Source organism: Cherax quadricarinatus, chromosome 44 (assembly GCF_038502225.1).
Source record: "Cherax quadricarinatus isolate ZL_2023a chromosome 44, ASM3850222v1, whole genome shotgun sequence".
Classification (NCBI taxonomy): Eukaryota; Metazoa; Arthropoda; class Malacostraca; order Decapoda; family Parastacidae; genus Cherax; species Cherax quadricarinatus.
In genome coordinates, this window is record NC_091335.1 from 4,154,631 (window position 1) to 4,169,985 (window position 15,355).

The 15,355-nt window shown below is 40.0% G+C and overlaps 1 protein-coding gene across 2 annotated transcripts in view; it reads left to right on the forward strand.

Moving 5' to 3' along the window:
* The window catches only part of LOC128697533 (myosin heavy chain, muscle-like), a 30,901-nt gene that overhangs the window by 10,766 nt on the left and 4,780 nt on the right, over positions 1-15,355 (forward strand). For both annotated transcript variants that reach the window (XM_070093996.1, XM_053789298.2), the window contains exons 13-19: positions 2,943-3,030; positions 3,378-3,495; positions 3,791-3,908; positions 11,309-11,782; positions 12,142-13,028; positions 13,327-13,405; positions 14,354-14,599. In XM_070093996.1, coding sequence (XP_069950097.1) covers positions 2,943-3,030; positions 3,378-3,495; positions 3,791-3,908; positions 11,309-11,782; positions 12,142-13,028; positions 13,327-13,405; positions 14,354-14,599 — 2,010 coding nt within the window. The remainder of the gene's footprint in view (positions 1-2,942; positions 3,031-3,377; positions 3,496-3,790; positions 3,909-11,308; positions 11,783-12,141; positions 13,029-13,326; positions 13,406-14,353; positions 14,600-15,355) is intronic.

Genomic DNA, 15,355 nt, shown 5'->3' on the forward strand with positions numbered 1-15,355 from the left:
ACTCTCCTGGTTAATTCTTAACGGTTCCTAAACCTGTAATATTTTATTTCCAATTTCCATTTCTACCGGATAAGTGTACTGCATTCCTACCCAGTAGCGTTGAGTGTTGCAGAAGGCGATTACATTTGCGACAACAAGAGATAAGTTAATTCCACTTTCATTATGAAATTAAACGTAAAAGAAATTTAGACGATAAATTGTAGTGCGGATTTTAAGAAAATAACATTAATATTAATTTAATGAATAAATTGAAGTCAAGATTGTAAATGACTTTGAAAGAATTAGATCTATAGGAGTAAACTTTGAAAGAATTAGATCTATAGGAGTAAACTTTGAAAGACTTAGATCTATAGGAGTAATGGTAATGTTAAATGAACAGTAATGGAAATAAAATAAGTGTGCTTTTAAATAGCAATGAGATGTGAGGAGTAATTGTCGGTGCTTTAATACCTGAAGTTGAGAGAAGACATTCTGGAGAAGTTACTTGAATGCTTAGCCTTAGGTAATCGTGAGAGAATATTTGTTTAGGGAGATGACAATACTGAAGTTGGAAGTGTAATAGAAGTGTTTTGACTACAAGTTGTAACTGATAGCTGGACAGTTGAAATTTAACTGTGTTTTGAAAGGTTTATTAATAGTCAAAGTAGTCAATATTTGTATTAAAAGAAAATAAGTATATAATGTATGATTAAGAGTGCAGCAAGAGTATTCGGTAAAATAATGTGTTAATGGCTATAACGTTGGGGAAGAAATTTTTGGATGAATATGATTTTAATGAAGTAACCAAATATTATTTAGTGATAGAATAGAAAACAGAAGATGGTAAATCACAGAGAATGATGTCACAGAAAACAGATGGTAAATCACAGAGAATGATGTCATAGAAAACAAGATGGTAAATCACAGAGAATGATGTCATAGAAAACAGAAGATGGTAAATCACAGAGAATGATGTCATAGAAAACAGAAGATGGTAAATCACAGAGAATGATGTCACAGAAAACAGATGGTAAATCACAGAGAATGATGTCATAGAAAACAGAAGATGGTAAATCACAGAGAATGATGTCACAGAAAACAGATGGTAAATCACAGAGAATGATGTCATAGAAAACAAGATGGTAAATCACAGAGAATAATGTCACATAAAACAGATGGTAAATCACAGAGAATGATGTCAGAAAACAAGATGGTAAATCACAGAGAATAATGTCAGAAAACAAGATGGTAAATCACAGAGAATAATGTCAGAAAACAAGATGGTAAATCACAGAGAATAATGTCACATAAAACAGATGGTAAATCACAGAGAATGATGTCAGAAAACAAGATGGTAAATCACAGAGAATAATGTCAGAAAACAAGATGGTAAATCACAGAGAATAATGTCAGAAAACAAGATGGTAAATCACAGAGAATAATGTCAGAAAACAAGATGGTAAATCACAGAGAATGATGTCACATAAAACAGAAGATGGTAAATCACAGAGAATGATGTCACATAAAACAGAAGATGATAAATCACAGAGAATGATGTCATAGAAAACAGAAGATGGTAAATCACAGAGAATGATGTCACAGAAAACAGAAGATGGTAAATCACAGAGAATGATGTCATAGAAAACAGAAGATGGTAAATCACAGAGAATGATGTCATAGAAAACAGAAGATGGTAAATCACAGAGAATGATGTCATAGAAAACGGAAGATCGTAAATCACAGAGAATGATGTCATAGAAAACGGAAGATCGTAAATCACAGAGAATGATGTCATAGAAAACAGAAGATGGTAAATCACAGAGAATGATGTCATAGAAAACAGAAGATGGTAAATCACAGAGAATGATGTCATAGAAAACGGAAGATCGTAAATCACAGAGAATGATGTCATAGAAAACAGAAGATGGTAAATCACAGAGAATGATGTCATAGAAAACAGAAGATGGTAAATCACAGAGAATGATGTCATAGAAAACAGAAGATGGTAAATCACAGAGAATGATGTCACAGAAAACAGAAGATGATAAATCACAGAGAATGATGTCACATAAAACAGATGATAAATCACAGAGAATGATGTCACATAAAACAGAAGATGATAAATCACAGAGAATGGTGTCACAGAAAACATGGTAAATCACAGAGAATGATGTCACAGAAAACAGAAGATGGTAAATCACAGAGAATGTCACAGAAAACATGGTAAATCACAGAGAATGATGTCATAGAAAACAGAAGATGGTAAATCACAGAGAATGATGTCACAGAAAACAGAAGATGGTAAATCACAGAGAATGGTGTCATTCCTTAAAAGAAACTTGAAAGAGAATTGCTGAAAGAAAATGATGGTTAGAGAGAAGTATAAACAACTGCTGTAGGAAAAAAGATACCTATAAAAACGGGTGATAGTGAGAAGAAAGAGGTATGGTGTGAATTAAGGGAATCAGTGATAGAATATAGAGTTGAGGTTTGTGGTTACGCGATAATGGCTTCTAGAGGGAGGAATATAACTTTTAACAAATAGACATGCCTCAATCATGTGGTCATGGCATCTAGTAGCCCGTCATTCTAGCCACTAACTAGCCAGTGTTGGATAAAATAAGATTCCCAAAATTTACTCCAGGTAATGTTAGCAAGTGTCCCAGCTACGACATAAACTGTTTTAAGACACTCTCTTACCTACAGTAATCACACTTGCTAACATTACCTGAGGTAGTGTTAGGAATCTTATTTTAGTAAATATAACTCGAGGCACGTCCATTACTTCAAAATGTTTACTTATTTGTGCATGTATATGCATGTTTATATAACGTTTTGTTTTTCAGCATCAGCCTCGTAGATCATAACCATTGAAAATAAAAGAAAATCTACTTTTATTAGTAAGGTTTGATGGTTAGGCAGAAATTACATCTATGATGACCCGTTATTTTGTGTGTATACAGGAGCAGCTGGGTAACCTGATGAGGACTCTCAACGCCACATCACCTCATTTCATCCGTTGCATCGTCCCCAACGAGACTAAGTCACCTGGTATGTAGACATAACTAATTGTAACAAGTTGCTTGTATGTAGACATTAACGATGTTGAATCCTCAGTAATTTAAGAGGGCAAGTCAGAAAACACTAGGACGGTGTCAGTTACCAAGGTGTGTTTGTAACATCAGTATGATGAACACTTCTCAATGAATGGTCCATACATGATGACTGAAACAAGAGTACTTAAAAGATTGTATTTATAACTCGACCTACCCCTGAGCTCCATAAAGCAGTGGCCCAAGTTACGACATATTAATAATTCTGTCTTTCCATTAGGCTCCACACAGCAGTGACCTAAGATACGATATAAAAATATTTCATGTTTCCATTTCATTTCCCAGGTGTGACTGACGCGGCTCTGATCATGCATCAACTCACCTGTAACGGTGTACTTGAGGGCATCAGGATCTGTCGCAAAGGCTTCCCCAACAGGATGTTGTACCCTGACTTCAAGCACCGGTAAGAAGACCAATTGTTCTTCACACCTACCCACAACTGAAATAGTAATAACAAATATAATATCATTAAACCAACATTAAAAATTAGTAAAGACATTCTACTCTTGTGGTTCCCTTTTCTCGTGGAGAGTAAACACCAGAGACCTGCTAACTCACGTATAAAATTTAGTGATACATAACTGCGGCTTTTGGTGTGTTACCTTGTTAAAGTAATCTTCCAATCTCAAAACAAATAAGTGATAATTATATTCCACCAGAGGTAAGTGCTAATTATCTATTTTCTGTTTAATTAAAAGATACTGCATTTTAGCTTCTAAAGCTATGACCGAGGCCTCGACTGAAAAGGAAGCAGCAAAAGTTTGTTTAGAGGCCATTGAACTGAATAAGGAATCATATCGTCTGGGTCACACTAAGGTATGTTTCACCTAGCGTGACCATCTCTTTCTCTCATCTGTATTATATTAAGTGTGGGGTACCACTATGACACCTGTCACCTAGCATAATTAACTCGAGTAGTCATCCACAATACATTAACTCAATACAACAGTTGTAGGAATAAAAACGTAAGGACGGCACTGTTCAAGAACACTGGTTACCTGGGCGAAACTATTGCCAGCTTCCTTAGTCTCAACTACTGTGCCAAGTATTTATCTCTAATTAGAATTCACTACTGTAAATGTAGTATTATAGTTACGATATCCATTTTGTTGAAGAAAATCATTTCATGCGCCTCACGAACGTGTTATCTTCATTAGTGGTTTACTCTTGCATGACGATCTTACCAGTTGTGTGATATTGACCCCAGAGGCCATGACGAAGGTCAGCACAGAAAAGGCTCTTAGTGAGATGTGTTGGGTTTTATATCCATTTATTGACATAGGGGTTCCGGGACATCATCCACCTGCCCACACATAAGCATTCCTGAAACCATACTAAGACATTTGATGGTATACAGGGATATGTACTTACATTAGAGCTGAAGTTCAAGCTATGGATACTACAATTTTTTAAAAAAATATTTCATACGAGTGTGTGTGACATATTACACAATTGGTAATGTAATCATGTGAGAAACTACAGGGTTTCAGGACGACTTAGTAAAAGCGATTACTGTAGCCTAGTGCTTGGCGAGTAACCGCGGTCACGTGATGTGAGGATATGTAACCAGGAATAATAAATTCAGATTTAGAAGTGATATAGACAAGATCTGGTTTTGCAACAGAGTTGTAGATGAATGGAAGAATCGACCAAATAGCGTTATAGGATCTGACACTTTGGGTAGATTCAGATTGCAAGAGTAGATGGTTTGGAAATGCCGACCAGTTCTTGATAAAGGCATACACGCAGCAATTGGAAAATTCACGTAAATATTTCCAGCTGTTGCTTGTGGGTCCTTATCAACCACAAAGTAGTTAAGATAAATATATGAGTAAGAAGGGCTGGGTTTGAGAGCTGCCAAACACAGGCCAGAAGACCTCCTGTAGTGCTTCTCTGTCCGTAGGTTTTTGTAGTGATATTGAGACGACTTGAGTCTTCAACTGGTAAGAAAATCATTAAGAGATTGTAATATTTGTTGTGGATGGTTGTAGTGTGAGTGTACAGTAGTAATGTGGATGGTTGTAGTGTGAGTGTACAGTAGTAATGTGGATGGTTGTAGTGTGAGTGTACAGTAGTAATGTGGATGGTTGTAGTGTGAGTGTACAGTAGTAATGTGGATGGTTGTAGTGTGAGTGTACAGTAGTAATGTGGATGGTTGTAGTGTGAGTGTACAGTAGTAATGTGGATGGTTGTAGTGAGTGTACTGTAGTAATGTGGATGGTTGTAGTGTGACTGTACAGTAGTAATGTGGATGGTTGTAGTGAGTGTACTGTAGTAATGTGGATGGTTGTAGTGTGAGTGTACATTAGTAATGTGGATGGTTGAAATGTGAGTGTACGGTAGTAATGTGGATGGTTGTAGTGTGAGTGTACTGTAGTAATGCGGATGGTTGTAGTGTGAGTGTACAGTAGTAATGTGGATGGTTGTAGTGTGAGTATACAGTAGTAATGTGGATGGTTGTAGTGTGAGTGTACAGTAGTAATGTGGATGGTTGTAGTGTGAGTGTACAGTAGTAATGTGGATGGTTGTAGTGTGAGTGTACAGTAGTAATGTGGATGGTTGAAATGTGAGTGTACTGTAGTAATGTGGATGGTTGTAGAATGTACAGTAGTAATGTGGATGGTTGTAGAATGTACAGTAGTAATGTGGATGGTTGTAGAATGTACAGTAGTAATGTGGATGGTTGTAGTGTGAGTGTACAGTAGTAATGTGGATGGTTGAAATGTGAGTGTACTGTAGTAATGTGGATGGTTGTAGAATGTACAGTAGTAATGTGGATGGTTGTAGAATGTACAGTAGTAATGTGGATGGTTGTAGTGTGAGTGTACAGTAGTAATGTGGATGGTTGTAGTGTGAGTGTACAGTAGTAATGTGGATGGTTGTAGTGTGAGTGTACTGTAGTAATGTGGATGGTTGTAATGTGAGTGTACTGTAGTAATATGGATGGTTGTAGTGTGAGTGTACTGTAGTAATGTGGATGGTTGTAGTGTGAGTGTACTGTAGTAATGTGGATGGTTGTAATGTGAGTGTGCTGTAGTAATGTGGATGGTTGTAGTGTGAGTGTACAGTAGTAATGTGGATGGTTGTAGTGTGAGTGTACTGTAGTAATGTGGATGGTTGTAATGTGAGTGTACTGTAGTAATGTGGATGGTTGTAGAATGTACAGTAGTAATGTGGATGGTTGTAGAATGTACAGTAGTAATGTGGATGGTTGTAGTGTGAGTGTACAGTAGTAATGTGGATGGTTGTAGTGTAAGTGTACAGTAGTAATGTGGATGGTTGTAGTGTGAGTGTACAGTAGTAATGTGGATGGTTGTAGTGTGAGTGTACAGTAGTAATGTGGATGGTTGTAGTGAGTGTACTGTAGTAATGTGGATGGTTGTAGTGTGAGTGTACTGTAGTAATGTGGATGGTTGTAGTGTGACTGTACAGTAGTAATGTGGATGGTTGTAGTGTGAGTGTACTGTAATAATGTGGATGATTGTAGTGTGAGTGTACAGTAGTAATGTGGATGGTTGTAGTGTGAGTGTACTGTAGTAATGTGGATGGTTGTAGTGTGAGTGTACTGTAGTAATGTGGATGGTTGTAGTGTGAGTGTACTGTAGTAATGTGGATGGTTGTAGTGTGAGTGTACTGTAGTAATGTGGATGGTTGTAGTGTGAGTGTACAGTAGTAATGTGGATGGTTGTAGTGTGAGTGTACTGTAGTAATGTGGATGGTTGTAGTGTGAGTGCACAGTAATAATGTTGTGGATGGTTGTAGTGTGAGTGTACAGTAATAATGTTGTGGATGGTTGTAGTGTGAGTGTACTGTAGTAATGTGGATGGTTGTAGTGTGAGTGTACAGTAATAATGTTGTGGATGGTTGTAGTGTGAGTGTACAGTAATAATATTGTGGATGGTTGTAGTGTGAGTGTACAGTAATATGTTGTGGATGGTTGTAGTGTGAGTGTACAGTAATAATATTGTGGATGGTTGTAGTGTGAGTGTACAGTAATAATGTTGTGGATGGTTGTAGTGTGAGTGTACAGTAATAATGTTGTGGATGGTTGTAGTGTGAGTGTACAGTAATAATGTTGTGGATGGTTGTAGTGTGAGTGTACAGTAATAATGTTGTGGATGGTTGTAGTGTGAATGTCTACCAGGTAATAACAAAGTGTTCCATCAGCAGCAGGACTCGGGTCTTCATAGAGATTCGCAACGACCACGTTATGACACCTGATAAGACTGTCAGGCGGTACGGTAATAAGGGCTGACAGCTCTTTGGAACAGTTTTCTATGTATTTTTTTTATAACCCACTGTTCAGCCTATTGATAATTTGTATATACCAAGTATAATATTCCGACTAGTTGCAAAACAAAGAAACAAAGACAGTGTTTACCTCTGCAACTAAGGTTTTTCATGTCTATACAGTTCACAGGAAACGTGAGAATATATAGTCAGGGTGAGGAACATAGAATTGTGAGTGACATGATCATATGAACGACTGTAAAATGGATTTGTTAGGCTGGAAATTACTTTATCCTTGTATCAATAAGATGAAGCCATTGGTGATGATTGAGGTTAATACTAAAATCTTCTGGTCGGACTATGTCCTTCCAGTGCTTGTTGAAATACAGAACTACATCCGCTGAAGGGGATCCCAGAAAGGGGTCGAGTTTCTGTCTGCATGTGAGTTATTTTTTGAGCAATGAAAGTGTTCATTACACTTTAGTTATTCACAGAACTACAAGTTTACGGTTAATCCTCAGAAGAATACTGTCGAAGGTGAAAATATTGTGTCACTGAGTGTGATCACTAATGTCTTGGTTGTGTTTAAATGTCCGCTGGAAACACTAGGAAGGCTATACGGATTCCAAAGGCTAATGCAGAATGGAGTTAATCTCTGGTTTATCACTATCCTTACAGAGACTGTTGGAATAGTGTAGACCACACGCTCCAGCACATACTTCCAAATCTTCCAGTGGTGACTTCCAAACCTTACCAGAGGTGACTCCAGTGCGTATATTAACGCAGTGTTTTTTTCCCACGATGCCACGGAGACTGCTTCCTACTAACACTATAGTTTTCTGAGGCAAGGTTCTCGTCACACTCTAGAAGACAGGTCTGGTCTAGATAGAAAGGAAATGGAAACACTAAAGATTAACCGTTAACTAAACAGTCATTGAAAAAAAAAACATAATCCAACCAGAGAACATTAGTATCAACTTTACCTTCCTCACCGACACCATCATACAGAAAATAATATGTTGATACCGACAAGAGGCGTAAAAAGGCACTTACAGTTCAGAGCATTTAATTAATTAAATGTCCTGAACTGTATACAAGTATTTATTTTTTTTTTACACACCATCATGCAGATACAGTGATGAAGGAACTTTTAGTTTACCATACCCGTATGGAGGGCAAACTCCTCCACCTGACCTTTACTTTCCACTTGACCTTTACTTTCCACCTGACCTTCTAGTTTCCACTTGATATTCTAGTTTCCACTTGACCTTCTACTTTCCACTTGACCTTCTAGTTTCCACTTGACCTTCTAGTTTCCACTTGACCTAGTTTCCACTCGACCTTCTAGTTTCCACTTGATCTAGTTTCCACTTGACCTTCTAGTTTCCACTTGACCTAGTTTCCACTTGACCTTCTAGTTTCCACTTGACCTAGTTTCCACTCGACCTTCTAGTTTCCACTTGATCTAGTTTCCACTTGACCTTCTAGTTTCCACTTGACCTAGTTTCCACTTGACCTTCTAGTTTCCACTTGATCTAGTTTCCACTTACCTTCTAGTTTCCACTTGACCTAGTTTCCACTTGACCTTCTAGTTTCCACTTGATCTAGTTTCCACTTACCTTCTAGTTTCCACTTGACCTAGTTTCCACTTGACCTTCTAGTTTCCACTTGATCTAGTTTCCACTTGACCTTCTAGTTTCCACTTGACCTAGTTTCCACTTGACCTAGTTTCCACTTGACCTAGTTTCCACTTGACCTTCTAGTTTCCACTTGACCTAGTTTCCACTTGACCTTCTAGTTTCCACTTGACCTTCTAGTTTCCACTTGACCTAGTTTCCACTTGACCTTCTAGTTTCCACTTGACCTAGTTTCCACTTGACCTTCTAGTTTCCACTTGACCTTCTAGTTTCCACTTGACCTAGTTTCCACTTGACCTTCTAGTTTCCACTTGACCTAGTTTCCACTTGACCTTCTAGTTTCCACTTGACCTTCTAGTTTCCACTTGACCTAGTTTCCACTTGACCTTCTAGTTTCCACTTGACCTAGTTTCCACTTGACCTTCTAGTTTCCACTTGACCTTCTAGTTTCCACTTGACCTAGTTTCCACTTGACCTTCTAGTTTCCACTTGACCTAGTTTCCACTTGACCTTCTAGTTTCCACTTGACCTTCTAGTTTCCACTTGACCTAGTTTCCACTTGACCTTCTAGTTTCCACTTGACCTTCTAGTTTCCACTTGACCTTCTAGTTTCCACTTGACCTTCTAGTTTCCACTTGACCTAGTTTCCACTTGACCTTCTAGTTTCCACTTGACCTAGTTTCCACTTGACCTTCTAGTTTCCACTTGACCTTCTAGTTTTCACTTGACCTAGTTTCCACTTGACCTTCTAGTTTCCACTTGACCTTCTAGTTTCCACTTGACCTAGTTTCCACTTGACCTTCTAGTTTCCACTTGACCTAGTTTCCACTTGACCTTCTAGTTTCCACTTGACCTTCTAGTTTCCACTTGACCTAGTTTCCACTTGACCTTCTAGTTTCCACTTGACCTTCTAGTTTCCACTTGACCTTCTAGTTTCCACTTGACCTTCTAGTTTCCACTTGACCTAGTTTCCACTTGACCTTCTAGTTTCCACTTGACCTAGTTTCCACTTGACCTTCTAGTTTCCACTTGACCTAGTTTCCACTTGACCTTCTAGTTTCCACTTGACCTTCTAGTTTCCACTTGACCTAGTTTCCACTTGACCTTCTAGTTTCCACTTGACCTTCTAGTTTCCACTTGACCTTCTAGTTTCCACTTGACCTTCTAGTTTCCACTTGACCTAGTTTCCACTTGACCTTCTAGTTTCCACTTGACCTAGTTTCCACTTGACCTTCTAGTTTCCACTTGACCTTCTAGTTTTCACTTGACCTAGTTTCCACACTCCGCCTATATATTCTCACGTTTTCCTTGTATTCTGTATAGACTTGACAAAAGGTTAGTTACCAAGTTAAACGTTGTATATAACAGTGTGTCCATTCTGCTTTTATGCCTTTGTTTTGTAAAGTCTTAATTTATAAATTCAAAACTAATATTGAATGTAACTCACAGCCTCAAAAATTTCTACAGATGTTGTTTTGTAACCTTTTTGTTTTCTCATTAAAATAAATTTTTTAATGATCATTTCTGAAGACCCAGTTATTGGCAATTATTTGACTAAACTCCTTTAATACAGCTTATAAATTAGACACAAGTGCAACACTTGGGTATCTTCACTGTGGAAACGTTTCGCCACACAGTGGCTTCATCAGTCTAATACAAAGAAGTATGGTGAAGATAAGAAGGAGTTTGAGGTAATCAGTCCCTCAGTCTTGATGGACTGATTACATCGACTCCAGACTGAGGGACTGATTATCTCAAACTCCTTCTGATCTTCACCATTCTTCTCTCTACTAGACTGATGAAGTCACTGTGTGGCGAGACGTTTCCTCAGTAAAGATACTCAAGTGTTACACATGTGTTTAATTTATCAATTTGTCGGTTCTCTGAACCATTTATCTAATACAATTTCCTTAACAATAGATTTAGATGTGGTTATTTGTTTCATTATCTATTATTTTATTTATTAATGCACTACTTCAAGTTTTGGAATGTATTTTATTGACCTCTAATGTGAGAAACTAATTGCCATCGTTTACGTCTCCAGAGACAACTGTACACATATAAAAAAATGGTTCTTTTATATTATTTCAGATCCAATGAATTTGTTTTTCCGTCTAAATTATGATTTAAGGTTTTTAATGAATAGTATAACATGTATATTATAACTAAGGTCAGGGAAGACTTATGTTCCTCTGTGGTGTAGGGGATTAAATTGACGGTCTGATCATGGCAGAACGCGAATTTGAATCCCTGTTACCCAGGAGTTATTTGCTTATACGATACTCAGACAAGTAATGAATAATAATAATTCACAACTTCTGTGCATTTAATGTTTTCCTGTGGCGACAGGTGTTCTTCCGTGCGGGAGTCCTGGGTAGCTTGGAGGAGATCCGTGACGACCGTCTGGCCAAGGTTCTCTCCTGGTTACAGGCATTTATCCGTGGCTTCAACAGCCGCAAGGCCTTTAAGAAACTCCAGGAGCAGCGCGTTGCTCTCTGCATTGTTCAGCGAAATATCAGAAAATTCATGAAGCTCCGCAACTGGGCATGGTATCGCATGTGGCAGAAGGTGAAGCCACTGCTCAATGTCACACGCATCGAGGATGAAATCCGCGCCCTAGAGGAGAAGGCTGCCAAGGCCCTGGAAGACTATGAACGTGAGGCCAAACTTCGCATTGAACTCGAGGCTGCCAACCTTGCTCTCCTCGAAGAAAAGAATAACCTCTTGGTTGCTCTTGAATCAACCAAGGGTAACGTGTCTGAATTCCTGGACAAACAAGCCAAGTTGCAGAGCCAGAAGGCAGATCTTGAAGCTCAGCTCAATGTGAGTAGTTTCAAAACAGATGTGTTTACAAATAAGGTAACTTTATTTGAAGTGTCACTTTAAGGATTAAGATCTATTGATTTCCAGGATTATTAAGGACGTAGGCTAGCGTATCTCTAAGCATACAGTATACTGTCATCGCTATCAGGTTTTATTTATACTCTCTCTTAACACACACATATATATACCTGGAGAGGGTTTCGGGGGTCAACGCCCCCGAGGCGTTGATCCCCGAAATATTAAGTTAATATTTTAAATCCATCGAAGAGACAGAGCTCACGTTATAATCTGCTCTTATATCTTAAAATAGGTGGTGTCTCTGGCACAAAAATCTTCATTCAAGTATTCCTCTCCACCAGGAAACTACTGAGCGTTTACAACAAGAAGAGGAGGCGCGAAACCAACTTTTCCAGGGCAAGAGAAAGGTTGAGCAGGAAATCACTAGTTTAAAAAAAGACATCGAAGACCTTGAACTCACCATTCAAAAATCAGAACAAGATAAAGCAACTAAAGATCACCAAATCCGCAATCTCAGCGATGAAATTGCCCATCAGGATGAACTTATCAACAAAATCAACAAGGAGAAGAAGCACCTTCAAGAGTGCAATCAGAAGACCACCGAGGATCTTCAGGGTATTGAAGACAAGTGCAACCACTTGAATAAAGTGAAAACTAAGCTCGAACAAACTCTTGACGAGCTCGAGGACTCCCTCGATCGGGAAAAGAAACTTCGTTCTGAAATTGAAAAAGCCAAGCGGAAAGTAGAGGGCGACCTGAAACTGACCCAAGAGTCTGTTGCAGATTTGGAGCGCAATCACAAAGAGCTGGAACAGACGATCCAGCGTAAAGACAAGGAAATATCTTCGCTTGCCAACAAGCTGGAAGAAGAGCAAGGCTGTGTTGTTAAGGTTCAGAGACAAGTCAAGGAATTGCAGTCCCGAATCGAAGAGTTAGAAGAAGAGGTTGAACACGAGCGACAAGCTCGCGCTAAGGCAGAGAAATCCAAGACTCACCTTGCTCGTGAGCTGGAAGAGCTGGGGGAGCGTCTAGACGAAGCTGGTGGTGCTACTGCTGCTCAGATAGATCTGAATAAAAAGCGCGAGGCTGAGCTTATTAAACTTCGCCGCGACCTGGAAGAGTCTAATATTCAACATGAATCTGCACTGGCTAGTCTACGCAAGAAACACAACGATGCCGTGGCTGAAATGTCTGAACAAATTGATCATCTAAATAAGATGAAAGCCAGGTAATTGATTTTCGTAGGAAGTAGCACTCTTTCCCTGCTTATCTTTTCAGTTCTATCAGTAAACTGACTGTAAACTTTCAGTAAAGCACACACAGCTAAACCCTCTAATAAGCTCTCAGTAAAGTAACTGCCAAACCCTCAATAAATTTCCTTGGTTAATAAATTACTTAATCTGTAAATCAGTTAATCATTTGTATCCTGAATACAGCTACTACTGCAGTAGTTGGTTTTATTAATATTTATTTCCGTGCAGAGATGGAAATTATAAACTATATGTGTGAACACTTGAATATTTCAGGATGGAGAAAGATAAGGACAGTCTTAAGCGTGATGCTGATGATGCCAAGTCTGCCATGGACGGCCTCACGCGGGATAAGGTGACGTTATTGTCTATATGTGAACGAGATATTTGACCTAACAAGACACATTATCTGCTAGTTGTGAATTGTTAGGTAAAAGGACATAAGTGCAACTAATATCAAGCCGTAACGGCTTTGTCAAGCTGTAACGGCTTAACTAAGCTCCTGGAGAGCGAAACGTTGCCACAATAAAAATGTCACATTTGTTGTACTTTTACCTAACATACTGTCGGTAATTCTAGTTATGAATTATTAAACGTACATTTAATATCTAACTCATTAGTAATAGGGCAAGAAATGCATTAACATCTGGTGAAGTTATGCCAGTTTTTATTATGGATACAGTTTAGAGACAAAATCTGGCAGATTGTAGTTGTATTTTGCCACAGTGATACATCATGGTAAGCTGTCAAGCTACATCACTTGGCAAGTCTGTAGTGTTGCGTTTGAGTCTGCCTGGAGGGTGTTCCGGGGGTCAGCGCCCCCGCGGCCCCACTCCTTGATCAGACTTGAAGTGTTTATAATCCATCCATATGTTTTATATCTTACATAAAAGAACTAAAAACTCCTTATGCCAGTATTCGCGCAGCTTCTTGACATATAAAGATCGAAAACCACACAAATAATTTATCGCTCGTGTTACGAGAGAACTTATTTATGTGTCTTTCTACATACATTTACACACATGATAAACATATATTTAGTCTTAAATACAAGCATTAATACACATGGTAAACATACATTAAGTTTTAGTATGCATTCAATCTATTTGGTAGGTGTATACAGTTTACAGAAACAAATATAGATGGGCAACCAAGTTTACATACATCAGTGTGTAGTCGAGAACCTTTGACTCACATTACGCTATCAGTGTGTTCTTACTGTATCGCTTAGCCGCTGCTTAGGTCTCGATTAAGTGAAGGAATGTTGTCTAAGACGGATTAATAATTGGTCCTTATTATTCAGGCCGTAGCTGAGAAGACAAACAAGCAGATACAGCACCAGATGACCGAGCTTCAGGCTAAGCTTGACGAAGCCAACCGAACACTCAATGATTTCGATGCTGCCAAGAAGAAACTGGCGGTGGAGAACGCTGACCTCTTGCGTCAGGTGGAGGAAGCAGAGAGCCAAAATGGGCAACTATCAAAAATAAAGCTTTCTCTCACAAATCAGCTGGAAGACACTAGGAAGCTTGCAGATGAGGAGAGCAGGGTGAGTGCAGGGTGAGTGCAGGGTGAGTGCAGGGTGAGGGCAGGGTGAGTGCAGGGTGAGTGCAGGGTGAGGGCAGGGTGAGGGCAGGGTGAGTGCAGGGTGAGTGCAGGGTGAGGGCAGGGTGAGTGCAGGGTGAGTGCAGGGTGAGGGCAGGGTGAGGGCAGGGTGAGTGCAGGGTGAGTGCAGGGTGAGTGCAGGGTGAGTGCAGGGTGAGGGCAGGGTGAGTGCAGGGTGAGGGCAGGGTGAGGGCAGGGTGAGTGCAGGGTGAATGCAGGGTGAGGGCAAATGGTGAGGGCAGGGTGAGTGCAGGGTGAGTGCAGGGTGAGGGCAGGGTGAATGCAGAGTGAGGGCAGGGTGAGTGCAGGGTGAGTGCAGGGTGAGGGCAGGGTGAGTGCAGGGTAAGTGCAGGGTGAGTGCAGGGTGAGGGCAGGGTGAGTGCAGGGTGAGGGCAGGGTGAGTGCAGGGTGAGGACAGGGTGAGTGCAGGGTGAGTGCAAATGATGAGGGCAGGGTGAGGGCAGGGTGAGTGCAGGGTGTGGGCAGGGTGAGGGCAGGGTGAGGGCAGGGTGAGGGCAGGGTGAGGGCAGGGTGAGGGCAGGGTGAGGGCAGGGTGAGGGCAGGGTGAGGGCAGGGTGAGTGCAGGGTGAGGGCAGGGTGAGGGCAGGGTGAGTGCAGGGTGAGGGCAGGGTGAGGGCAGGGTGAGGGCAAGGTGAGGGCAGGGTGAGGGCAGGGTGAGGGCAAGGTGAGGGCAGGGTGA